This window comes from Ceratotherium simum, chromosome 10 (assembly GCF_057802395.1).
Source record: "Ceratotherium simum simum isolate JZ-2026a chromosome 10, ASM5780239v1, whole genome shotgun sequence".
Taxonomy (NCBI): Eukaryota; Metazoa; Chordata; class Mammalia; order Perissodactyla; family Rhinocerotidae; genus Ceratotherium; species Ceratotherium simum.
The window spans coordinates 54,868,438-54,894,610 of record NC_141909.1 but is presented as its reverse complement, the minus strand read 5'-3'; the positions used below and the strand labels follow the sequence as shown (position 1 = coordinate 54,894,610).

The following is a 26,173-nucleotide window of genomic DNA, read 5'->3' as shown; positions in this document are numbered from 1 at the left end:
ACTGCCCACTGCAGAATCAAATTTAAGGAAGCATGACTTTTTAGAATTTTCAGAGACTAAGATTTTCATTGAGACACTTTATGATGAGAAACAGCTAAGAGTCCATGTATCTCTATCTATCTGTATTCATTCACACTAATGAAGGAGTAATCTAAGGCAACTAATTTAAAAATCAGATATATATTTCCATTTATTTCTTTCGAAGATAAAGACTCACTTGGACGTGTTAGCATTACACCAAATTGGTGAAAGTTCTTTATGATTTAATCTTATCTTAGCTCACTGGGCTAGCTAAAATTGCTCATTGTAGTCCCAAATTGCCATTTCCCATCCATGTCTCATTTTACAACATTTTCCTTTGCACATCTTTTTGAATCCTCCTTTTCTTTTCACTCAGCTTCCCTCTTCCCCAACCAAAATGTCTTCATTTAGATTAAACTCCTTTACCTAAAGGAATGAATAAATGATTCTTTTCCAGAGGCAGTGATATTTTAAAAGAAAACTATTTCCTAAATGAATCTCTAATTGGCCAAATTTCAGACAATTTGACAATCTCACTAGATTACAAGTGTTCTCTATGTCCCTTAAAACATATCAGTAATTGTCTGGTACAGTGGTTCTTCAAACTTTTTAAGTCATGGAACTCTTGCTTCAAACAAAATCAGGCAGCAGTCCAATGTATGGAAGAGATAAGGTTAAAGTACTCTTTTTTTTTTTTAATTTTATTTATTTATTTTTCCCCCAAAGCCCCAGTAGATAGCTGTATGTCATAGCTGCACATCCTTCTAGTTGCTGCATGTGGGACGCGGCCCCAGCATGGCCGGAGAAGCGGTGTGTCAGCATGTGCCCGGGACCCGAACCCAGGCTGCCAGCAGCGGAGTGCGCGCACCCAAGCGCTAACCCACGGGGCCGGCCCTAAAGTACTCTTGTTGAAGCAGAGATGGGGATCCAGAACCTTCCCTACTCACCCTGCTTCTCTCCACCAGCCATTGCTGCAGAGGCACATGCCCCAGAACAACCCCGGTGAAAGGCCAGCCCAGATTCTCACACAAATGCACATGCACAAGGTGAGAGAATGTGTGATACGCAAGTAGATAACCTACTCTTGAGCAACCTGAAGGAGCATGTAGATGTCTACTGCAACAATAAATCATATTCACATTTTTTTAAACACTTTGAGAATGTAGCAAAATGAGAAGTGAACAAAGTACCCAATTTAGATTTTGCTTCTTATCCTCTATTTCTATCTCATGTTTGAAACTTTGGTGTGTTACAGGGTTGGGTTGTAAAATAAATATGGTCAACTAAGTGTAATTCCTAAAGTCAGTATTATATTACTAGCTCCTTTAAGAGAACTGGTTTTCCCCTAATTTGGGTTTTCCCTTACTCAAATTTTGAATTTAATCCAACCACCAAGACAATTACTTTCTCCTCTGAAACAAAAGTTCCAGTGGTATTTTCCAGCAGAAAAGATTTTGAAGAAGATGGCCTCCACAACGATCACTCTGATCCACTTTTTGCAATTCTCACCTCCAAGCCAACAGCTCCCTAATCAAACGCTTTCACCTTCCCCCAAAACCTATCCCTCCTCCTGGTTAATGGTTAATGGTTTTGCCACTTACCCATTCACAAAGCTACAATCTTAAAGTCAGCAACCGTTAAATTACTAAGGCAAAGCAAGGCATATTATATAGATCAGGATTTTTCAACCTCAGCACTACTGGGTTTGGGGCAGGATGATTCTCTGTTGTGGGGTCTGTCCTGTGCACTGTAGGGTGTTTAGCAGCATCCCTGGCCTCTATCCACTAGATGCCAGTAGCTCCACCTACCACCCCCTTCTAGGCTTCACGATAAAAAGTGTCTCCAGGCATTGCCAAATGCCTGCTGGAGGCAAAATCAACTCCATTTGAGAACCAATGACGTGGATTATCTCTATTCCTCACACTACCCCAAAAGGTAAGTGTTGTACTTTATTCCACATCATCTGGAAGTGGAAACTGGGCCTTTGAGGAATTAAAAGACTTGTCCTCAGTCATGTGGCTACTATGTGGCAGAGCTGGGTTTCAAAGCACTGTAAAAACTGTCTCCCCTTCTCTCTGGGCCTCTGGTGGTCAGATCCTCCTTGCATCTAGTCTTTTATGTACCTATGTTAATCTTTTATTTGGAAAGTCTTCATTTTGCCCCTTGCTTTCTATTTCCCATGCTATTGTTTTAGCTCAGCCCTGTATTTCTTACCTAGATTATAATAACCAGGCTTTTAATTTATCTCCCACATTTTAGTCTCTTCATTTTTCAATCTCCCTCTCACATTGCTAGCAGAGCTAGCTTTCTCAAACAGATATTATTACACAACTGCCCTATTGAAAAACCTTCTGTGCCTTCCACATTGCCTACAGTAGCAGTACTCTCAAAAGGTGGTCCTGGGACCAGCAGCATCAGTATCACCTGGAAACTTGTTAGAAATGCAAATCCTTGGGTTCCACCCCAGACTACTGAATCAGAAACTGGAGAGTTAGGGCCCAGAAGTCTGTTTCAACACACCCTCCAGGTGGTTCTGATGCCTGCTGAAGTTTGAGAACATCTGACCTACTTGATAGAGTTCTAATGCTGTAGAGTGGCCTAGAAACCCTGACTTTTTCCCCTACCAAGTCTGTTGCCACTACCTTCTCCCTTCCTGTCCTACCCCACGCACTGCCCACCCTTCAATTTCATTCTTCCATTAGCTAACAAACATGTGTTTGTCTTTCTGGTCTAAGCACTCATAATAGAAGCAGGACAATCCAGCTCCTAAGTGGCTCGCTGACCAGAGGCAGGGGTGCTCCAGCCATACCACCCCATCTGGAGTTAGGTACACACCTTGTCAATTTTTTCTTTCTTTTTTATTTTTTCTGGTGAGGAAGATTAGCCCTGAGCTAACATCTGTTGCCAATCCTCCTCTTTTTGCTGAGAAAGATTGGCCCTGGGCTAACATCCGTGCCCATTCTTCCTCTACTCTATATGTGGGACGCCTGCCACAGCATGGCTTGATAAGCTGTGTGTAGGTGCCCGCCTGGGATCTGAACCTGCCAACCCCAGGCCACCAAAGTGGAGGCACGAACTTAACCACTACACCACGGGGCCTGCCCCAACACACCTTGTCATTTTAAGCCACAAGTCTGTGCCATTGAGTCTGCTTCTTCTTGGTGAACTCCTATGTGTTTCATGGCTCATTCTCAAATGTCCTTTTTTCCTTGAATTACTCACAGGGCTAATCCTAGTTTCCCTGAGCATCCACTAGCCTTACACATCCTCTGTTATTTCACTTATCCGTGGTGGCATTAGAGTTTACCTGTCTCCTAGAATACAGGTTATGTGAGGCAAGAGCCTTCTCTCATCTTTGTATAGCCAGCATTATGACAGTGGTGATCAACCCAGCACACATCAGAATCATCCGGGAGCTTCTGAATATACATGGATGCCAAGACTCACTCCCAGGCCTACAGATACAGAATCTTGCAAATCCACATTCACACCATAGTTGAATCATTGCACACCGTCTTGCACAGAGCAGGTATTTAATCAATATTTCTTGAATGTACTTAGCAAGGCTGCCTGGAGGATCTTCTCTGCCTACCCCTTAGCTTGCTTCTCCAGTTTCACTTTTCTTTTGCTTTTAATTTCACTTTCCATTTCCTTTAACTTGAAAGTATTTGCACAACCAAACTGTTCATTTCTGATAAAAGGCAAAATTTTGTTTAGATGATTTTAATTATTGACCTCATCTCTGGCGTCTGAATATATTTTATGTATTGTGAATATATTGTTCACAGTATCAAATATCCAGCAGTAACCTCAAATTAGGGTCACCTGTTAAACAGTCCCTAAAGTATCTTTCTGGATTCCACTCACCTTGCGGCTACTCGCTCACAAGGTGTCCGTGGCTGATCATAGTTATCTTGATTATCCTCTAAGGTGGTTGGGAGACCTTAAACCGACTCACCTGTAGCCCCACAAGCCGGCTCAACTTCCCGGGCGGGGCGGGCGCTGCTACCTGCGCTAAGGTCAGAGGGCGCCTGAGTGGAACTGAAGGGGGAAGTTCCCCGGGCGGTCTCAGCCTGCCGCTGGGAGCGAGAAATCGAAACTCAGCTGTTGAAACCGCTGCCCCTGCTCTTCGGAATCGCATCTCGAGACTCGCTCAGCGTCCCAGCCCGCATCCCTCCTGCAGCGGCGGCGGCCCGGGATCCGGGGCTCTGAACCATGTACACCCGCAGTAGGGTGGTGGGCTCTGGACAGGGCGCCTCCGCCGCCTCCCGCCCGGCCCGGGCCCCCCCGGAGTGGCGCCAGGAGCAGGACTCCTCGCAAGGCCACAGGCAGGGCTTGGAGGCGTCCCCTGAGGGCCCTTCGCGGGAGAGCCGGGAGCACGCGAGCCAGAGCTTGTAAGTATTTCACAACCTGCCTTTGGGGGCCGGAGCTCAGGCCCCAGATATTCTCACAGGCTCCTTCTTGATCACTGGAGTTTGAAACCACAGGGGCCCAATGACAGGGTTTTTGAGAGAAAGAAGGCTCCTTTGCCTAAACAAAAGCACACTTACAAATTGAGTTTGCCAGTCTGCGGCCCTTTACTGAATATCCGAGTGCCCATTACTTTCATGAATCTGCTGACTGGCTACGGAATTGAAAGATATGGGTGTATAGAAACTGCCTGGGCCTTTTCTAGGTATCTCCAGAACTCATACTCTAACTGGTGTGAAGATAATGTTTTCCTTCCTGGTTTAAAAAAATTGGTGCCCTAAATGGCATCTTCACATCTACTGCGGGGGAAAGGGAAGGGGAAAGGGAAACGTGGTAAGGCGTAGATGCAAATACTGCCTCTAGGAACAGCTTTTGCATCCCAGCAAAACTCCCAGATCAACTAGCCTCTGAGGACCAGAGGGGTGGGACTGAGCGAGTGAGGAGTGAGTGACTGAATGTTTCTTGTTGCTGGAGTTAAGTGCTCTACACAGAGTGACTGAATGTTTCTTGTTGCTGGAATTGATAAGTGCTCTACACAGGAACAGAGAGGTAGCATTTATTCTTGGTCTTTGGTTCAGGGACTGCAGTTAGTATCCCAGAAATATTTATTATGCAAAGTGTCAGTGATCTTCTCTTTCCGCCCTACAGAATGAGCTTCTTTAATTCAACAGTATGGTTTGTACAGACATTACTGCTTTTGAAGTGCTGCCTCTGTGAATTGCAACTGTCCAAATGGTTTTATTTTTGGTTCCCCCGTTTCATCAACTTCTAGCCACATGAAAGACAAATGCTGGTTGCTAAGGAACAATATATAAACTTATGACCAATAAACATTTTCTTTCTTCCCTTAACTTTGGAAAGAATTCTTAAGTACCAGATTTTTAATATTATTCAGCTTAGGGTTACCCTTAGATGGAGTGGATGATCTGGGAGATTTCAATTAGAGATTGCTGCATTTCTGTCCTCAGAATAAGAGGTATCTTGGCACAATAGAAGCTCATTAATTTCAAGTAACCTACGTCTCCGTAAGCTGTAGCATTTAATGTAACAGGTCATGGACATATAGTTTCATGTTGATGATAAACACCATCTACGTGCCTTTTTTTCTATTAGAAAGTATCTACTTAGATATAATCATTTATTTGAAAGCTCATATCATCTCATTAACATTAGCAGTTGCATCCATCTGTTTTCTTTTTGATGGTAAATTACCTCAGAATCTTTCTGGACCACACTGCTTAGAAAGGGCTGTTTTCTAATCAATTATCCAGGTCTCCGTACCTGAAGACCTCACTGCATACTATTTTGTGATTTCTAAGATTTGCCAATAGATCATTAGAGAGTACATGGGAGAGTTCAGTTATCTTTCACAGAACTCTTCTTTTTTTTTCACGTAACCCAGTTGCAATAAGCAGAGTGTTATAAGATACATTCCCTTTTCAGATGTTTAACGTCTAAGATCCTGTTTGGACTACTCTGGATTCTACTTACATCTCCATTAGTCACTCACTTACATCTACTGTTTATTCTCACTTGTCTCCTTTAATGGAAGTGGGAAACCAAGGAACATTTTACTTGAATGGCAAGTAACATCTCAGTAAAATAAACAACCAAAAAAAGCCATTAAGAAGATTTTATTATTATTTTTTTTTTTGGAGAGAAATTAGAAGCATTTTCTGTTGGAAAATTTTAAAAAAAGGAAGGATAAAGTTAAGTGCCTAATAGTGAAGCTTCATTTATTCACTCTCAATTTGAGCTTATTTATATGATAAAGGGTTGAAATTTGACTGTTTTGTGTGCATCTTTCCACTTATTCATTAGGGAAGCCCCAGGGCGGGCATAGGAGCATGGGCTTTGATGCCAGGCAGACTGGAGTTCGAGTTCCGATTCTGCTGTTACTTGTGCTCTGAACTTCAACAAGGTGCTTAGTTGCTTTATGCCTCAGTTTCCTCATTACTTAGAGTGAGATAATACCAACCTCTCAGGGTTATTTTTTTAGTATATGTATGTGCTTGTGTGCATGCATAAAACATAACTTCATGACTGGCAGAACGCAAACATCCAGGAAATGTTGGGTACTGATAGCCTTGAATTCATTTAACAAATGTTTCTTGACCAAGTACTGCCCTGAAGTGGAGTGTTTGTGCCTTGTGAAAACACACTGATCTAAAGCATGCACTTACATATAAATAAAGAGATTTTAAGGCAATCTCTTAAAATGGTTCCTGAAGACCTGTAATAGACTCTAAGGCAAGGCTGAGTTCTTGACTATATTTGGATTTAAGTAATTACAAGTATTTACTAATTCATATTGGCTTTCCCAATTATTTATATATAGGTTGAAGGAGAAAAAAGCTCACACAAACTTAGAATCTAAAGTAATCCTTTACCCTCTTTTTTCAATATTTTGCTTGTTTGTAAACATCTTACACTCACTTATATTGTCTCTAGATAAATATAAGACTAAGGCATGGGTTTTCCTGGAAGGGATTTTTACCTCACTTTACCCAATTCTGGGCAATAGGCTGTTGCCTGTGATAGCAATACAGGGTTCACTTCATTCAGATACCTGTCTATAACCGGCAGTAGTCCTTTAGCTTGATGCTGTTTGAAGGAAATAAAAAGATATTCTGAAAATGAACCCATAATATGGAATTTTACTATGCAGTTAACTTTAGCGTAATTTATGTACAAACTCAGTTTACCTTAACATATTTGTGGCCTGGTTTATACTGTGAGAACTGTAGAGACTTAAAGATGAGCAATAATAATAGCAAGTGCTTAGGTAGTGCTTAATATGTGAAAGTGCATTATGTATATTAACTCTTTCAATCCTCACAACAATCCTATAATAAGAGAGGCTCTCTAGCTCTGGATATTTAATTAAAAATATAGGAACAAATGACTACTACAGTCATGTGCCACATAACAACATTTTGATCAACAATGGACCGCATATACGACGGTGGTCCCATAAGATTAGTACCAGATAGTCTAGATGTGTAGTAGGCTATACCACCTAGGTTTGTGTAAGTATACTCTCTGTTGTTCACACAACGATGAAATCACCTAACACTGCATTTCTCAGAACGTATCCCTGTCATTAAGCAAAGCATGACTTGTACTCAACAAAAGACAAAGCCTTATGAAGCTTATATTCTAATTGATGGAGTAGATATTATCAAATAATTGCATGAATAACTCTTTATATGCTCTATAAGAGAAAGCTAGGGCGTGAGCTAGTCTTGGGAGCAGGAAAGGTGTTCCCAAGAGGTGATGTTTGAGCTGCAGTCCACAGGATAATTAGGAGTTGTGTGGGTTTTTTTTTCCCTGACAAATACATCGTTCCAATGCCAACTGACTACACTTCAATTCACTTCTGACACTAACTGCTCAGAGTTGGCACAGACGCCACAAGTTAAGGGCTCAGTCCCACAAGTCTGCCCCCACTTTAGGAGCAAGCCATGAATGGGATCCCCAGGCTACCCACGTTTCTGCCCAGCTGACTACAAAATTGCGAGTTCCTACAACTTTCCCCACCCCTAGGTTTGATAATTCACTAGAATGACTCACAGAACTAGTGGGAACCACACTTACAATTACAGTTTTATTATAAAGAATACAACTCAAGAACAGCCGAATGGAAGAGAGACAGAAGGCAAGATATGGGGGTGTTGCATGGAGCTTCAATACCCTCTGTGGGTGGGTCACCCTCCCAACATCTTGATGTGTTCACCAATCTGGAAGCTCCCCAAACCTTGTTGTTCAAGAATTTTTATTTAGGCTTCATTACCTAGGCATAATTTATTAAATTATTGGCTTTTAGTGATTGAACTCAATCTCCAGGCCCTCTCTCGCCCCCAGAGGTTGGGGGTGGAGTGGATCAGAAGGTTCTAACCCTCTAATCACATGGTGGGTTTTTCTGGTATATAGCTCCATCCTGAGGCTATCTAGAAGCCCCCACCAGGAGTCATCTCATTAGCATATTATCATACTCTTATTACTTGGATTTCCAAGGATTTTAGGAGCTCTGTACCAGGAACCAGAGACAAAGACTAAATATTTTTTATTATACCACAGAAGTTTAAGTAGCCTCTGTGGCAACCAGGGAAGCTTCTATTCATACCTCCTTCGAAAGAACTTACTGTGGGGAGCATGGTCAGCTGCCAGCCTCATCTGCCACCCTGTTGGATCCATTACACCCTTTGCTCTGAGAGCATACTTATTCTGCACTCTTCCCAGCCAGTGTCTGAGCATTCCAGGGTACTAGTGCCAGCCCATTCCTGGCCTGTGAGGGACTCCTTTATTGGGTAACATTTGCCAGATGACTCCCCTTTGACCTATCTGAGATTTTCTCAGAACTGCATGGCAGTCTGAGGATCTTCCTACTCAATCCTCCTTCCCTCTCTCTCTTCATGGGTATCAGACCTGCTCATGTTCTCAAGGCTTTCCCTGCCTACTCCTGCTCACTCACCTTTTGTTATTCACAGACATTCCTCCCAATAAATCTCTTGCCTGTCTAATCCCATCTTGATGTCTGCTTCTCAGAGGATCCAAACTGACACAGCCTTTAAGATACACCACACTCCTGAGCACAACAGCTTAGACACTGTGTCTGTTGGAGTGCTGTATATGTGAACTGGGGAAACCCACTCCTTTTTCTTATTTCCTCCCTTGGGGCTCAGGGGACATTCCCTAGTTTCCTTATTCTAACTTTGATACTTTTCCCAGCTTGTACTCTGGGGAAATAACCCTGGTACCTGATACTTTCCCTTCCCTTCATTCTCAAACTCTCAAGGGAGAGTGAAGGGAGAATAAAGGATGGCTTGGTAAGACCACTTATTAATGGCCAATCCCTGATTTTTCTCTTTTCCCGTTAAAGAGCACTACGTTACATTAGTATTAAACATTTTATAAATGTAAGATGGGATATAAGGTGAGATATAACATAGCCGTTAAGTTATAATATTCAATTTTTATAAACATCAATATTTAATAATTGTTGTATATTCTGAATCCTGAAGTATAATTTCTTATGTCTAAAACAGACGATCAAAAACATTTTAAGTCATTCTTGACTCACCTCATTTGAATCTGAACTAGCCACATAAAATATTCTTAAATTAAGTGCAAGTTTTTACAAACTATAAGAGCCCATAAGAACTGCTTTCACTATTTTTTCTTCACTGCAATGCCCCAGATTTCTCTTCTGTCTCTTCGTATGACTGTGAGAAAATAAGCTTTTGCCTGTGGATGTTAAATGACAGGAAAGTATCAGGATATTTCTCCTCCCTGGAGATGGAGAGCTGAATAATGCCAAAGTTCCTTTTAGTGCGATGAAATAATAGTACATGAGAAGAGAAAATCTATGATTGATTCTAATGAGTAATCTTCTTGATGGCTCCATATAGATGGCTATTCATTAGGGGACTATTTAACACTCTCTAGGCGAAAGGCTCATAAGGGTTCAGAAAGTTTGTAAAACAACAGGTAGTGTTTAACTCTTAATGATAATTATATAGCTCAATGAGCTAGGTAGGTATCTCAATGATTACCAGATTCTACTACCAAACTAATCAGTAGTGCTCTGCCTATCTGACTTATTTTTTTTTTGTGAGGAAGATCAGCCCTGAGCTAACATCTGTCGCCAGTCCTCCTCTTTTTGCTGAGGAAGATTGGCCCTGAGCTAACATCTGTGCCCATCTTCCTCTGCTTTATGTGGGACGTCGCCACAGCATGACTTGACAAACGGTGTGTCGTTGCATGCCTGGGATCCAAACCTGTGAACCCCAGGCCGCTGAAGCGGAGCACGTGCACTTAACTACTATGCCACCGGGCTGGCCCCTATCTGACTTATTTTTGAAATGAGAAATGTGACAAAGCATTGCAGTACTATGGCAGCACAAAGTAAATTAGTTGTGACCTAGAATAATTAAACTGGGTACCCCAAGAGAGTAAAACTAAAATAACAATCAACAGCTCAAACTCTTAATCATGTGCTGGACCTTGCGCTACGCATGTCATATAATTCATTTTTCTCTTCTCAAAAAACACTTTGCCACTTTACAGTTGAAGAAACTGAGAGATTAAATGATTTCCCATTGCTGTGCAGAAGCTTTTTAGTTTGATGTAGTCCCATTTGTTTATTTTTTCTATTGTTTCTCTTGCCCGGTCAGATGTGGTGTTTGAAAAGATGTTGCTAAGACCGATGTCGAAGAGCGTACTGCCTATGTTTTCTTCTAGAACTTTCACAGTTTCAGGTCTTACATTCAAGTCTTTAATCCATTTGGAGTTAATTTTTGTGTATGGTGTAAGGTAAGGATCTACTTTCATTTTTTTGCATATGGCTATCCAGTGTTCCCAACACCATTTGTTGAAGAGACTTTCTTTTCCCCATTGTATGTTCTTGGCTCCTTTGTCAAAGATTAGCTGTCCATAGATGTGTGGGTTTATTTCTGGGCTTTCGATTCTATTCCATTGATCTGTGTGTCTGTTTTTGTGCCAGTACCATGCTGTTTTGGTTACTATAGCTTTGTAGTATATTTTGAAATCAGGGAGTGTGATACCTCCAGCTTTGTTCTTTTTTCTCAGGATTCCTTTAGCTATTCGGGGTCTTTTGTTGTTCCATATGAATTTTAGGATTCTTTGTTCTATTTCTGTGAAAAATGTTGTTGGAACTTTGATAGGGATTGCATTGAATCTGTAGATGGCTTTAGGAAGTATGGACATCTTAACTATGTTAATTCTTCCAATCCAACCTAACAATTGGGAGAAGATATTTGCAAACCATACATCTGATAAGGGCTTAATCTCCAAAATATATAAAGAACTCATGCATCTCAACAACAAAGAAACTGCCAACCCAATTAAAAAATGGGCAAAAGACCTGAACAGACATTTCTCCAAAGAAGATATACAGATGGCCAACAGACACATGAAAAGATGTTCAAAATCACTAACTATCAGGGAAATGCAAATCAAAACTACAATGAGATATCACCTGACGCCCGTCAGAATGGCTATAATTAACAAGACAGGAAACAACATGTGTTGGAGAGGATGTGGAGAGAAGGGAACTCTCATACACTGCTGGTGGGAGTGCAAACTGGTGCAGCCACTATGGAAAACAGTATGGAGATTCCTCAAAAATCGATTTATAGAACTACCATATGATCCAGCTATTCCACTGTTGGGTATTTATCCAAAGAACTTGAAAACACCAATTTGCAAAGGTACATGCACCCCTGTGTTCATTGCAGCCTTATTCACGATAGCCAAGACTTGGAAGCAACCTAAGTGCCCATCAAGGGACGAATGGATAAAGAAGCTGTGGTATATATACACAATGGAATACTACTCAGCCATAAGAAACGATGAAATCCAGCCATTTGTGACAACATGGATGGACATTGAGGGTATAATGCAAAGTGAAATAAGTCAGAGGGAGAAGGCCAAATACCGTATGATTTCCTTCATTAAGTAGTAGATAATAACAACAATAAACAAACACATAGGGACAGTGATTGGATTGGTGGTTACCAGAGGGGAAGGGGGGAGGGAGGTAGGTGAAAGGGATAATTCGGTACATGTGTGTGGTGATGGGTTGTAATTAGTATTTTGGTGGTGAACATGATGTAGTCCATGCAGAAATAGAAGTCCAATGATGTACACCTGAAATTTTTGCAATGTTATAAACCAATGTTACTGCAATAAACAAAAAATAAAAAATAAAAAAAATAAATGATTTCCCAAGGTCTCATGGCTGTTTTTAGTCATAGAACCAGCACTCAAACTGTTACCGAACCAAAATGGGTCTGCTTCTTGGTGAGTTGCAATCAGAGCCCGTGCCAGAAGTAGTTGTCACACATTTGCCAAATAAGGAGCCCATGGGGAAATCATTCCACAAAGCCATGGCTCCCAGAGCACGGGACAGCAGGGGCCTTTTATTTTGGATGGGGAAACGAATATTCAAAAGGGAGAGGTGGGTATCACTTGCAAAGGCTCTGTTGGAGAACATGCTTCCACGTACATGGCGTGTTATGGTAATAAGGCCTAAGTTCGTCCTGGGGTGGAGATCTTAGCATTAAAAACGGCAAAGGTCATCTCTTGGGCACTTTTAGACCCGTCTCTGCAGGCGTTGCTCCTGCGGTGGGGTTTGGATTGGTTCAGGGTGGTTGGTGATTGCATCTCTTAACATAACAAAAAAGAAAAAACAATTTGGAGGAATAGTTAAATGCTTCCGAAACCTCCCTTGAGTTCCTCGGGGCAATTAGTAGGTGACAAAATCTGAGTCTGTCTACCAAAGTCTGAATTCTGAACATGGTGTGGAGCAGGAGGAGCGAGTGACAGTGCAGCTAGCTAATTTCCTATCAATTGTCCTATTTTTGTTACCAGACCCATACCCAAGTTCTTTACCCGTCACACACGAGGGGCCAAACAAAACTGGAACGCCAGGCTTATGGCAAGGAAAGTTTTTATTTTGGGTGATGTCAGCCGGGAGATGAGAGCTCTCAAATTTGTCCTGTCTCCCAGAAGGATGGGAGGCAAGGGGTTTTAAAGGTGGTGAGGAATGCAGCTGCTTGTAGGGAGGGGGAGCCTGTGGCCTTGCTGGTCAGCACTTTCCCATCAGCCTGCATTTGGCCTTGTGAGGCTGCTGGCAGGGAGGAGGATGGTGAGATAAGGGAATTGCAGGTGGGTGTCCTTCAACCATCTCTGTGGTGGATGGTGGATTCTGGCCCCAGGAAGCCAAGGAGTTGAGGTCTGAGAAGCTGTAGCTTCTTGATATCAGTGTCCCTGTAACAAACCTCAAGAACTGGTAATTAGCCAAAACTTCAGTGTGAGCCCAGCTTGAGGCCCCCTGGGCTTTTAACAATTTGTAACTTGCATCTGCCTTGTGAAGTTCAGGGATACAAAGGTTTAAAAAATCAATATTTATATATGAATGTAATTTAGAGAAGCAGGGTAAGATGATGAGTGCTTTTGGTTTTAACCTCATATATGCTGGGTTTAATGTAGCGGAACTGATATCAGGGCCGGCATCAATTTCACATCAAGAAGATAGAAATTCTATAGGCTAACGAGCATGGTACTATAGACACAGTAATGTGACATTTATTTAAAGCTTTAAAATGGTTTGGATAGAGAAGTAGTTTGAAAGAGCAAAGTTTCTGTGGGGATCCTCTTTTCTCTGTGGCTTTTCAGAAATGACTGCTTGGTGGGCTTGCATTAGAGCAATTATCTCACTGTCACTGTTTCTGAGCATCCTGAACAACATACTGTCTTCCAGTGATTTTTCAGACTTCTGACCATAGCCTAGAGTAAGCAATTCATTTGACATTCATGACCTAGAACATGTGTGGGTGTGTATGAGTTTATATATAACTGAAAAAAATTTCATGGAACAGTTCTCACTCTTACTATGTGTAATGCACTCTGACACTTTCTATTCTTGTTCATTAAAAAGAAATCCATTAAATTGATTTCATGACCTATTAGTGGGTTACCACCTACAGTGTGAAAATCATAGTTCTATGCGTGGCAGAAGAGATTGTTGGAGTGGATGGCAAGAAAAGACATTTTGGATTGATTAGGTCAAATTTACCTTCCTGTTTATACAGGAGGGTAGAGATTATGGTCCTGTTTAGAATGAATTTCCACCTTTTCTGCACTAGATTCCACTCCTCTGTATGATATGCATTTGCAGTCTGCCAAGTCTCGGGGAGCAATCATTTTTGTTCAAATACAATATCAAAAATGAGTGGGCATTTCTCAAAGTCTTTGACAGCTGAAACAGTGAAACAATAAATCAACAGGCTGATGAAAGCTTGAGAACACATAATACCTATAATAATCAGTAGAAGCATAGCAGAAATGAGAAAAAAAGAGACTTAGTTCAATTACACAGTAAGGTTACTTCAAAGTCAGCAGAGTGCTGTAAGGTTATACGTATTGTTAAGGTTAATTTCATCTATTCAGAATGTATTTGAATCTGAAACAAAAGCTTAACAGGAAAGAAAAAATCATCAAAGGGAGAAGACTGCATTTGAAGGGTTTGTTCCATATCAGAGAATCAGCCAATGATGATGGTTCCTTTGTTCTGTAATGTTTGTAATTCCCCGCACCCCGAAATATGAACACTTAAAAGGCAATCCATTAAGGTCCTGTAGAAAAACTGAAGACGTTTACCATCATTAAAACTCGAGGGCTAGTATTGCCCAGTGTTTGTTTTACTATGGAACTAATGAGAGCAGAAATCCTGTGCTACTGAATCTTGTAAGAAAATCTGAGTCCCTGCTTTAAGAAATCTAGATTTTAAATATTTTCTCATTTAAAAATCTTTGGAATATTTTTCCGTTATTGTAAAGGTAAAGTCATATCTGCTTGTTACAAAAACTCAAACATTACAAATATAATCTAGAAAGTAAAAGTCCTCTGCAATCCCGATTCTTAGAAATAAGTGCTTCAAACAATTTGATATAAAGACATCTTTATTTTTAATTTTTTTTTTCCCCCGAAAGCCCCAGCAGATGGTTGTATATCATAGTTGCACATCCTTCTAGTTGCTGTATGTGGGACACGGCCTCAGCATGGCCGGAGAAGTGGTGCGTCAGTGTGCACCCGGGGTCTGAACTTGGGCCTCCAGTAGCAGAGCGCGTGCACTTAACCACTAAGCCACGGGGCCGGCCCAAGACATCTTTATTTTTAAAGTGTAGGTTGTGCTCTTTGAGTCTTTATGCCAAGTACAAAGCCTTAGAGCCATTATGCCCTTTGATTTCTACTGCCAATGGAAGGTGACAGGCAGGAGAAGATATGTTCTCTTTCTAATCTCTATTTTAAAATGTGATTGCTCTCTGTCATATAGGCAGATACTGTTTTTCACGTTGGTTTATTATTTAGTTGTACAAGGAAACAACCTTTGTTCTAACAATGGAATCTTGGGTAATATCTCCTGTGTAGTACTCTTTCCAAAAATGTTTAACCTGAATATCCAATCATGAGGAAATCATCATTTCCTCAAATCCAGATTGTGAGGCATTCTATAAATTCTATAATACAGTTTACCCAGTGTATTAGTCCGGATTCTCCAGAGAAACAGAACCAACAGATTTTATTTATTTATTTATTTTTTTAAAGATTTTATTTATTTATTTATTTTCCCCCCAAAGCTCCAGTGGATAGTTGTATGTCATAGCCGCACATCCTTCCAGTTGCTGTACGTGGGACGCGGCCTCAGCATGGCCGGAGAAGCAGCGTGTCGGTGCGCGCCCGGGATCCGAACCCGGGCTGCCAGCAGCGGAGCGCGAGCACTTAACCACTAAGCCACGGGGCCGGCCCATTATAGATTTTATATATATAGAGAGAGAGAGATTTATTATAAGGTATTGGCTCACATGATTATGGACGCAGAGAAGTCCCATGGTCTGTCATCTACAAGCTGGAGACCCAGGAAAGCCAGTGTATAGTTTGAAGTCGTGAAAGCTAGAGAGCCCATGGTTTAGATTCCACTCTGAGTCTGAAGGCCTGAGAACCAGGAGCGCTGAGGGCAGGAGAAGACTGATGTCTAAGCTCAACAGTCAGGCAGAGAGTGGTTTCAACCTTCCTCTGCCTTTTTGTTCTATTGAGGCCCTCAGTGGATTGGATGATGCTTACCCACATTAGGGAGGGCCATCTGCTTTACTCATTCCATTGATTCAAGTGCTGTTGTCTTCCAGAAACACCTTCACAGACACACCCAGACATAATGTTTAACCAGATATCTGTGCTTCCCATAGCCCAGTCAAGTTGACACATAAAACTAACCATCACACCTGGATTTTTCAAAAGTGTCAGTCATGAAAGGAGAAAAAAGTCAATGAAACTGTCCTAGAACATAGGAGTCTACAGAGACATAGCAGACAACAGGAGTGTATAATCCATGACTGGATCCAGGGTGAGGTGGGGGATAGGGAAGAATATTAAAAGAACGGGAACAGTTTGGAAATTTGAATATAGACTGAATATTATATTAATATTAATTTCCTTGAGTGTGATAGTTATTATGTTTAATTTCCTTGGGTGTGACAGTTATTATGTTTAAGTAAGAGAATGTCTTTGTTGCTGGGAAATAACATGTTGAAGTATTTAGGGGTGATGTGTCACGACTTTGCTGCTTACTTTCATCTCGTTCAGGTAAGATAAAGGAGAGGAGAGAGAGAAAAAGCAAATATGGCACAACATTAACAACTGGTAAATATAGGTAAATAATATATGGGTTTTCATTCTACGAATATTTTAATTTTGCTTGTAGGCTTAAAATTGAAGATAAAAAGTTGGTAAAAAGTAATTTTAGATAATATCCTAAAGTTCATTGTGCCTCTCCCTTTTTTCCTTTATTCTTTTGGAATCTGGAGAAGTTAAAAGGAGGTTTGTCATGAAGCTGTATACTTAAGATTTGTGCAGTTTACTCTAGATATATTATACTTCATAAATAATTTAAGGGAAAAACTAGGGCTCAGAACCATGCTGTCTTTTATAGGAGAAGACTATTTACTAAGCTTTGATGAGACATTTATCAATACCACTTTGTTTCATGCGGTGGTCCTTATTACTCCTGGGACACAGGATAAAGAAAAAACCAGGATATAGGTGTTAGAGGGAAATGTCAGAACCAGGGATATAAAAAGACAATCAGAAAAACTAAATTACATACATAGTGGAAGAAATACAGCAAAAGGATTCAGTCACAGCATGAAAAAGGAGCTGTACTGGTGATTCAGGGCTAGTTCTATTACACATAGTAAAATAAGTGTCATATTATATATATGTTATATATAATTATGATAATTATAATTACACATAATAAAATAGATATCCCCAAATAGATGTCTTGAGCATTGATGGCTTTGTTTGTTTCTCTCCTGTAAAATAAGTCCGAAGGTGGGTAGTCTAGGGTTGATATAGTACAAATAATAGGCAACCATAATAGAACATTTACTTCCTAGCATTGTTCTAAGTGCTTATCTATACTCTAAGAGGTAGATGTTATCCTCATTTTATAGGTGAAAAAATAGAAAAACTAAGTAATTTGCTTGAAGTTGTAGTTAGGAAGTAACAGAACTAGGGTTCAAAGCTAAGCAGTTTGGCAAAAGATTACCACTAATGTGGTGGTTTTATAGTCACAGGGCACCAGATTGCTTCTTTCTGCTCTGCCATTTCTTATTTTTTTTTTGATATAATTTTATTTATTTATTTATTTCCCCCAAAGCCCCAGTAGATAGTTGTATGTCATAGTTGCACAGCCTTCTAGTTGCTGTATGTGGGACGTGGCCTCAGCATGGCCAGAGAAGCGGTGCGTCGGTGCACGCCCGGGATCCGAGCCCGGGCCGCCAGTAGCGGAGTGCGCGCACTTAACCGCTAAGCCACCCCTGCCATTTCTGATGCGTGTCTTCCATATTCAAGTTGCCTAATTGACCAAGATAGCTGCTTGAGCACTAGCTACCACTTCAGCCTTCCAGGAAGGAGAAGGCAACAGAAAAGCTTTTCCTGTCTGTCTCCATCTAAAGGAGCTTTCCTAGAAATCCTTCTCAGTGACTTCCACTCATATCTCAATTTCCCAAACTTAATTACGTGGTCATACCTAGCTATAAAGAAGGTTGGGGACTATAGTCTTTTAATCGGGCACACGGTCAACCTGAATAATATAGGAATGCTATTCATAAGGAGGAGGTGAGAATGAATAGCTAGATAGGACCAACATCTCCTCTAGTTTAAGAGTTGAGAAAAGTCAAGTGTAAGGGCAGAAATTAATCATATGATCAAACTGTCTTTGGGATTTTGGAAATGCAAATGGGATATCTAAGGAAGAAAAATTTACATGTCGTCCACATTGCTGTTCCAAGTATTGATTTTAGAGGACTATTAGTGTTTTCTTCTGGATAGTGTTCTGTGCAAAGCTTTATTTTTTATGCTTTATACATCCTGCAGGATTGTTTATAATAGTGAACAATTGAAACAACTATATACTTGAGTTGGTTATATTCTGATGTGTCCATGTCATGAAATACTATGTAGCCATTTAATAATAAGCTTGTTATATGGATAATTGGGAAAACCACTTACAAGTGAAAGCAGGATATAAAATCGAACTTAAGATATCATTGCAACTGTGTAATAATATGTACAGAATATAGATTGGATTGCAATTCACTCAAATAAAACTATAGTTGAGATCTCTGAGGGGTGGGATTATGAGTGACTTCTAAATGTTTTAAAAATAATTTTCTGAATTTTCTTTTATAAGCATATATTTTTTCATAATCAGAAATAAAAGATGAATTTCATTTTTAAATTCTATTCATATTTAAATTCATTTTAAAATTTAATTTGATTAAAAAATTCTATGCAGAGATTTAGATATAAATCCCTTATGTCTTGCATTTCTGGTTTTATCCTTTAAGTTATAGATAACTCTGAGGAGCAATGCTTAAGACATGTGGACATAATCAGATATTAGTCTATTAATAATAATAAAATATATAGCCCATTTGATAAATAAGTGGTTTTTGTGCAAATGCCAATTTTGGTGTCTGTAAGCCATTCTTAAAAAGATTGTTAATCCTAAATATTCTCTTGTTGGAAAAGACAGTCCTGCTTGGGCCTCTAGCACTCTTATATGTCTTGCTGGGTGTGCCAAGACTACACACCTAACCACCCTTTAACCTGGACTATTTCTCAGGGTTGTTATGTAGCTGGGAACATTGAGAGATGAGGTACACTCTCTCCAGGACAAAGACCAGGCTTTCTTACTACCTGCTATAAAAATGGTGGATTCCCCAAGCTCAGTGTTCCTCGGCTGTGACGCAAACACACTGTGTGTGCAGCATCCATCATTTTGCCACCATAAGACTTGGGGCCAGAGAGAACAGACATAAATATGCTGATGCTTAGCTGCTTAGCTGTGTCATAAGTAATCAAGTTCTTTGTCTCTGACTCAAGAGTCTCATATCTTTTGCCAACATCCATGAAACAGTAACTGGTAACTGTTAGGCTAAGGTTAGCTTGCAAGTAGGGTCAAATTAAATGCCAGACCTGACATCTCTATGTTCTGAAAATATGAATTTCTTATAGTTATTTTACTGAGGAAGCAATTTTATTCGTTTTGTAAGTATACCTACCAGTTGGTCCCCATCTCTACTCCCATCGTTGGTTTTTGGCCTCTTAAAGATGGTGAGTCTCGAGCCAGCGCTGATGGCCTAGTGGTTAAAGTTTGGCACTCTTACCACTTCGGCAGCTTGGGCTCATTTCCCAGTCGTGGAACCACACTGTCTGTCTGTCAGTTGCCATGCTGTGGTGGCAGCTCACAAAGAAGAACTAGAAGGAGTTACAACTAGAATAGACAACCGTGCACTGGGGCTTTGGGAAGGAAAAAAAAAAAAGGCGGAAGATTGGCAACAGATGTTAGCTCAGGGCAAATCTTTCCCTGCAAAAAAAGAGAAAAAAAATGAATTAATCTTTAAAAAAAAAAAAAAACCAAGATGGTGGGTCTCTATAGTATTGTATTTTGTATGTATTCTTTGTATCTTTAGAGTGAATCCTTCTTGCTTTCTTTTTTCATAGCTTTATGTGTGTGTGTTTTTTATGTGAAGAAGTATGACATTGCTCAGGTCTACCCTCTATGGTTGTGCAGTTGGTAACTGCACAAACTTGCTTGGCTAAGGTGGTAATTTGGAGCTGAAATATACACCAAACCATGTGCCCTGGAAGAAGAGGCACTTTTTCTAATTTGCATAAATTTACCATGTCTCACTAGGCCATGGCCCTGCATGGAGAGCCTGGGATGGATGGATGTGTGTGTGTACCTCTTTTACTTTCCATAAAGGCATCCTATGAACAAAAGCCTTGATGACCTGATCTCTTATTTATCTTTTCCTTCTGGGTCTGTTCAGCCCTGTAGGTAACTGTTCAGCCCTCTACCGGAAGCTGTGAATTACAGAACTAATCAGCTTTACGTCAGTCTCTTGGTGTGAAGACGATGTCTTGGGCTCTGCAGGTTCCGAGCCCAAAGAGAATTTAGGAGCCCTTCCGCACCAGAGATGTGAAGTGCTGGGTCAGGGTTGGTGTAACAGGCTTAGGGGTCAAGGAGGATTTACTCAGCCTGACCTTGTCATTTTTTGTCTTTCTTGGGAATATGGTCTGTTTATAAAAGAACTTTTAGAAACCTAAATGCCTCAAAAGTTTTGACTCATGTTGGCTAAAAACAATAAGCTTTGGATTTCTACATTGAAGATTGTATAACAAAAACCAACGTGGAAAGCCATATCTAGAAAATAAATCTCTATCCAGTGCCTTTGATTAACCAAAAATCCTTCTTTTTTTCAATCCCACCCAAGGGTAATATTTTCTTGAACATGAAAACCTCAAACCAATTTTTTGTAGGACAGTAGACTTGATGTGTCTACTGTTCTTCTTGAAATGTTTGTAATTTAATCTTCTACCTCTTTCTGAATTTTTGCTCTTGACTATGTTTCTTTTTCAGTCAAACTAGTGTTGTTCCTAATTAGAAATTTAAATTACATCAGCTGCAGTTTGTACACACTAGGGGATATATTCATGTAATACTTTTAGCTAGCCAAGATATTTTTCATAACTTCGATATAACGTTTTTTCAGAGTGCTTATTGATGAGACCTTATAAAAATTGTGCAAGAATATACACAAGAGAAGCAGTTGTGTAGCTCAGGAGAGAGCTCACAAGGAAAATATTTCTTAAATATATTTTTATTTTCTTTATTTTTTTGAGGGGGTGCAGAAAAACATTTTTCTCTTTCTCTTGTGCGATTCTTTCATATGTTCTCTCTTAGTCTGTCTCACTGATGTGTGCTGTTGGAAGGTGAAAATAATCTTACACATCGAGATATTTCATTAAATTTCAATGAGGTAATTAAGGAAACTCATTTTCCAAGATATACATTTATTTCAGTAGCTTGAATGTTGCTTAATGAGGAAATGACCAGAATACTAAATAAAGGTAGGTTGGGCTCGTCTAGATCAGCAGCTTTGCGAGTCAGACTGTTGAAAGGGAAGACATGGAGGTTAAAACAGCAGAGGCCCTTGCTGTGGGTGGAAACTAATTGGCTGAAAACATGAATAAGTTATACTTGTTATTCATGTCAAGGAAAAGCTAAGAGAGAAGGGACGAATGTTTGTATCTACCAAGGCAGTATGCTCTGCCACATGATATTAAAAAATGAAAAACAGGTCCTTAGACTTAAGCTCCTTTTCCTATAGCAAGTAAGAGGAATAGAAGCTCAATTACTTGGCAATGCTTTCTTCATTTAGCATTTTCAGCCAATAAAATATTGGCTGAATGGTTACTCAGGAATTCTCTAACATAAAACTTTTATTACTGGGACCACTGTCGTTCAGCCTGGGCTTATGTTTAAATGCTTTCAATTAAAAGCCTCTGATTTCAAGTCTAGATAATTCTTTCCCTGGTTTCATGGTCCTGTACTGTGTCTAGGTACCCGTAGGCTACACACATTGACCATAAATCGACCACAGTCCTATTCCTAAGACTAAAGATTTTAGTAAGATGTTGTCATGGGCCGGCCCTGTGGCTTAGCGGTTAAGTGCTTGAGCTCCGCTGCTGGCGTCCCGGGTTCGGATCCCTGGCCCGCACTGACGCACCGCTTCTCTGGCCATGCTGAGGCCGTGTCCCACATACAGCAACTAGAAGGATGTGCAGCTATGACATACAACTATCTACTGGGGCTTTGGGGGAAAAATAAATAAATAATTAAATTAAAAAAAAAAAAAAAGATGTTGTCAGACTTAAATTTAATCAGGTTAGATACTGTAGAATAAAATCCTTTGCAAACTGGTTTTTCTTTCCAAACCTTTTCCAAAATTTTCATAAGAGAGACCCGTGGAACTTGGAAAATTCTCTATGAAGCTGCCCTTAGCAAAGTCCTCGTGAAGAAGCACTTTTTGCCATTTCAGATCCTATCCTTTAAGCCTCAAAATGCTATTCTTCTTCTCTGAAGTGTTCTACCCCTCTAGGGTCCCTGTGACTCTCCTCCACCTTGGATCTCTGACTACTTACATCACCCCACTTGGACATTTGTTTGGACATCCATATGGTGTGCTTTGGTGGTTTCATCAATTGTTCCTAACTAAAATATAAGCTCCTTTAAAGTGTCTGTTTTTTGGTATCTCCCCTCACTCTTTTTTTTTTTTTTTTTTTTAAAGATTTTATTTATTCATTTTTTTCCCCCCAAAGCCGCAGTAGATAGTTGTATGTCATAGGTTCACATCCTTCCAGTTGCTGTACGTGGGACTTGGCCTCGCGTTGGACGGAGAGGTGGTGCCTCGGGGCGCGCCCGGGATCCGAACCCGGGCCGCCAGCATCAGAGCGCGCGCACTTAACCGCTAAGCCACAGAGCCGGCCCTCCCCTCACTCTTCATAAGCCCCTAAGACAAGTCCATAGTAGGTGCTCAGTTAAGTAGGTTATTTTGTTTGGAAATCTATCAAGAGACTAAAGTTAAGGACAGTCATATTTTATGCTTTCTACACTGAGCTGAAAAGTTAGCTGCAGACATCCACTGGTCTACGTCAAAAGTCCTGGGTTTGAGTCCCAGCATCGTTGCTTAATTAACCACGTGATCTTTGGCACGTGATTTACCCTCTGTGTCTTTATCAATGATTTATTAATCCCTAAATTCCATTTTAGTCCAGATGTTTTAAGACAGCTTGATTCATCTATAGCAGTGGTTCTCAAAGTGTGGTCCCCAGATCAAGAAGGTTAGCATCGCCAGGGAACTTGTTAAAAATGCAAGTTATCAAACTCCACCGCAGACTTACTGCTTCAGAAACTCTGCACTTTAACAAACCTTCCACGTGATTCTGATGCCTGCTAAAGTTTGAGAACTACTGATCTGCAGTGTAGTCAAATCTCTGGTATGGTGAGAAGCTCGGTCTCACAATGTCAGTGGACATTAAAGATTGTACAGTCATTTCATGGTTGGCATTTAAATCTAGTATCTCAGTGTTTCATCTTTAAGGCTGTCCAGAATGGCTCACTATTGCATCATATTTAAATTTGCAGGTGCTACCTACAGAATTGCAGCTCTCAAGCTCCTATAAAGTACTGGCAATTGAGGAATGAAAAATCTTTCTTAGGGTGAACAAAGAAAATGCAATGGACAGGGGATTAATTTTCAGCGGCAGCCTCCTAATTTTGTATTCATTGTGTTGTACGCATGCTAGGCTACACAAGCAACGTCTGCTGATGTACATTAGGTAATTGGGCATCCAGCAGTCCCATTTGCATGCAAAGGTGGTTGCACACCTCCCATTCACAAGTCTAAAATTAAAGCCCAGTTTGAAGCTGGCTGAAGGTTCGCTGCTAGGAAAATAACGAGATAAGGAAGAAATGGCTTCTGTTAATCAGCACTTTTGGCCTCTACTGTTCAATCTTTGCTAATTTGTCCTTTGAAATTGTGCATTCCGTGTTGAAGAGAGAAACTTATAAGAGTATCTGGGTTTTTTTTTAAAAAACCTACATTTATAAGCTGATTGTGTTTATCCATAGCATTTCCCCTGAAACTGTGCCCCCATGTATGCTGAGGTCTGTTGCTTTTGCTCTATGAAGTATTCATGCTCTTGTAGGACCACATGCATCATGTCAAAGAAGAGCCACCCCCAGCACAGACTCACAGACTGTGTCTGTGGCATCATTTCCTTTCAACTTAGCCCACATTCATCAACAGCTACTTTGTGCCAGGCACTGTGCCAGAGGTGGGTATATGCAGATCAAGCACAGTTTCTGCCCTCAAAAGCTCACAATATTTTAATAGCTTCTTGGTATCTGTGTTGAAGATTTTTGCTTATGTCAAGTTTTCCCTGGTCCCTCGTGAACTGAGAAGACTCCTTGCTTCTCTGAGCTCCTGATTATGCTCAACCCGTGTCCCCAGGAGAATGAGGGACCCAGTGGATCCATGCCTGGAAAAGTCAAAGCCCGAAAGCACAAGACTGTGGTCAGTTGGCTACTCAGATGGGTCATCAAGAGGAGGTTGATGCATTGCAAATGGCTTGGATTCCCCGTTAGTGGGAACAAAGAATGCATGAGTGTTTACTGTACTCTCAATGTGGGTCACACGGAAGAGAATGCCAATTTAAAGCCTTTTCAAAGGGACTTTCCCACGAGCGCCACCTAGAGGAACAATGGCTCCCTACAAAGACAGTCAGCCAAGAGCCAACTGTGAAGCTGTCGCTTGTCACTCTTCATTAACTGCTTTCTATTTCCATATTTGGCCATGTGCATTTGTTTTACTTTGACAATTAGATTGTAAGCTCCTGGAACAGACCTGGGTCTTAAGATTATCTTCCACAGTACCTATTTGATGGTGATGATCATAAACACAGTATATTAGCAGGAAGAATGTCTGATGGTTTATAGGCATTAGTAGTTTCTCATGATAATAAGCAATTTTTTTCTCTTCATTCTAGGAGAGGTGCATACACTGTGATATCACCAAATGAAAACCGAAGAAATCAGATACGAAGGAGTACGTATATTTATTCATTTAACACTTAGAATGCTTCTCATTTTCTTATAGAATACAGTTGGTCTGCTTTGGTCTGCAGTATTTTTATTTTCTGATATGTGTAGACTCATTAGATCTTATCAAGTTTTTTTCTTTTTTAACTTTAGCAGTTTTAATTATACCTTTTAAAATTATTGAATTGTTAATGCTTTTAAATTTGTTTCTTTGTGTTAATAGCAGAACTCATAGCATGATTGTAAATCTCAGATTTCTGTTGGGCTTAAACAATTTCACACCTATTGCCAATAGAACTATCTGGTTCCTGTAAAGTTAGGTTCACTGCAGATATTTTTACAAGACTATGAATTCTTTTGAAATAGACAAGTTATATACGAAATAGATCATGGAAGAATTTGTTCCTTTCTTGATCTGTCCTATCACTTTTTTTTTGTTAGGAAGATCAGCCCTGTGCTAACATCTGCCAATCCTCCTCTTTTTATGCTGAGGAAGACTGGCCCTGGGCTAACATCCGTGCCCATCTTCCTCCACTTTATATGGGATGCCGCCACAGCATGGCTTGCCAAGCGGTGCGTCGGTGCGCGCCCAGGATCCGAAACGGTGAGCCCCGGGCCGCCGCAGCGGAGTGCGTGCACTTAACCGCTTGTGCCACCGGGCTGGCCCCTGTCCTATACCTTCTTAATGGAATTTTTCTTTAGCCTCTGTGCTCCTGTAGTTTTGTAACTATCAGAGTCTACCCTCAGCTGTTTTTGTGTACTTCAGCTTCCTTTTCTAGATTATACCCTCTTTGAGGGCAGGGACCACATCTTGCTCGTTTTTGTGCTCCTTGCACCTAGTGGGTAGATAATACGTTTGATTGAAGTTGTACGGTAAAATAAATGCTGCCATTTAAAGTTACAACATTATACTTTAGAGTTGGAAGGAGAACTAAAGTTCATTTAGTTCACAAAGAAGTTATGAGGCTTGTTTCCGAAGTCAAGCTGTGGGGCTAGCACTGAGATTCTCTGCTCTCCTTTATTAGATCACTGGTAGGAAATTTAATTTTGTGACTAATGATGGACATGAGGCAGGAAAGCACCTCTGTAAAGGGTCTCCGCCAGACAGGTAGCCCCCTGGGTGGTATAACTGGGTCAGTGCAGAAT

General features: G+C 40.6%; 1 protein-coding gene across 1 annotated transcript in view; it reads left to right on the top strand.

Moving 5' to 3' along the window:
• Positions 1-4,079: 4,079 nt before the first annotated feature.
• The window catches only part of EPSTI1 (epithelial stromal interaction 1), a 94,287-nt gene continuing 72,193 nt past the window's right edge, over positions 4,080-26,173 (top strand). The window contains 2 exon segments of the mRNA XM_087436026.1: positions 4,080-4,415; positions 24,976-25,034. Of these exon segments, the coding sequence (XP_087292152.1) occupies positions 4,237-4,415; positions 24,976-25,034 (238 nt within the window). The 5' untranslated portion in view covers positions 4,080-4,236.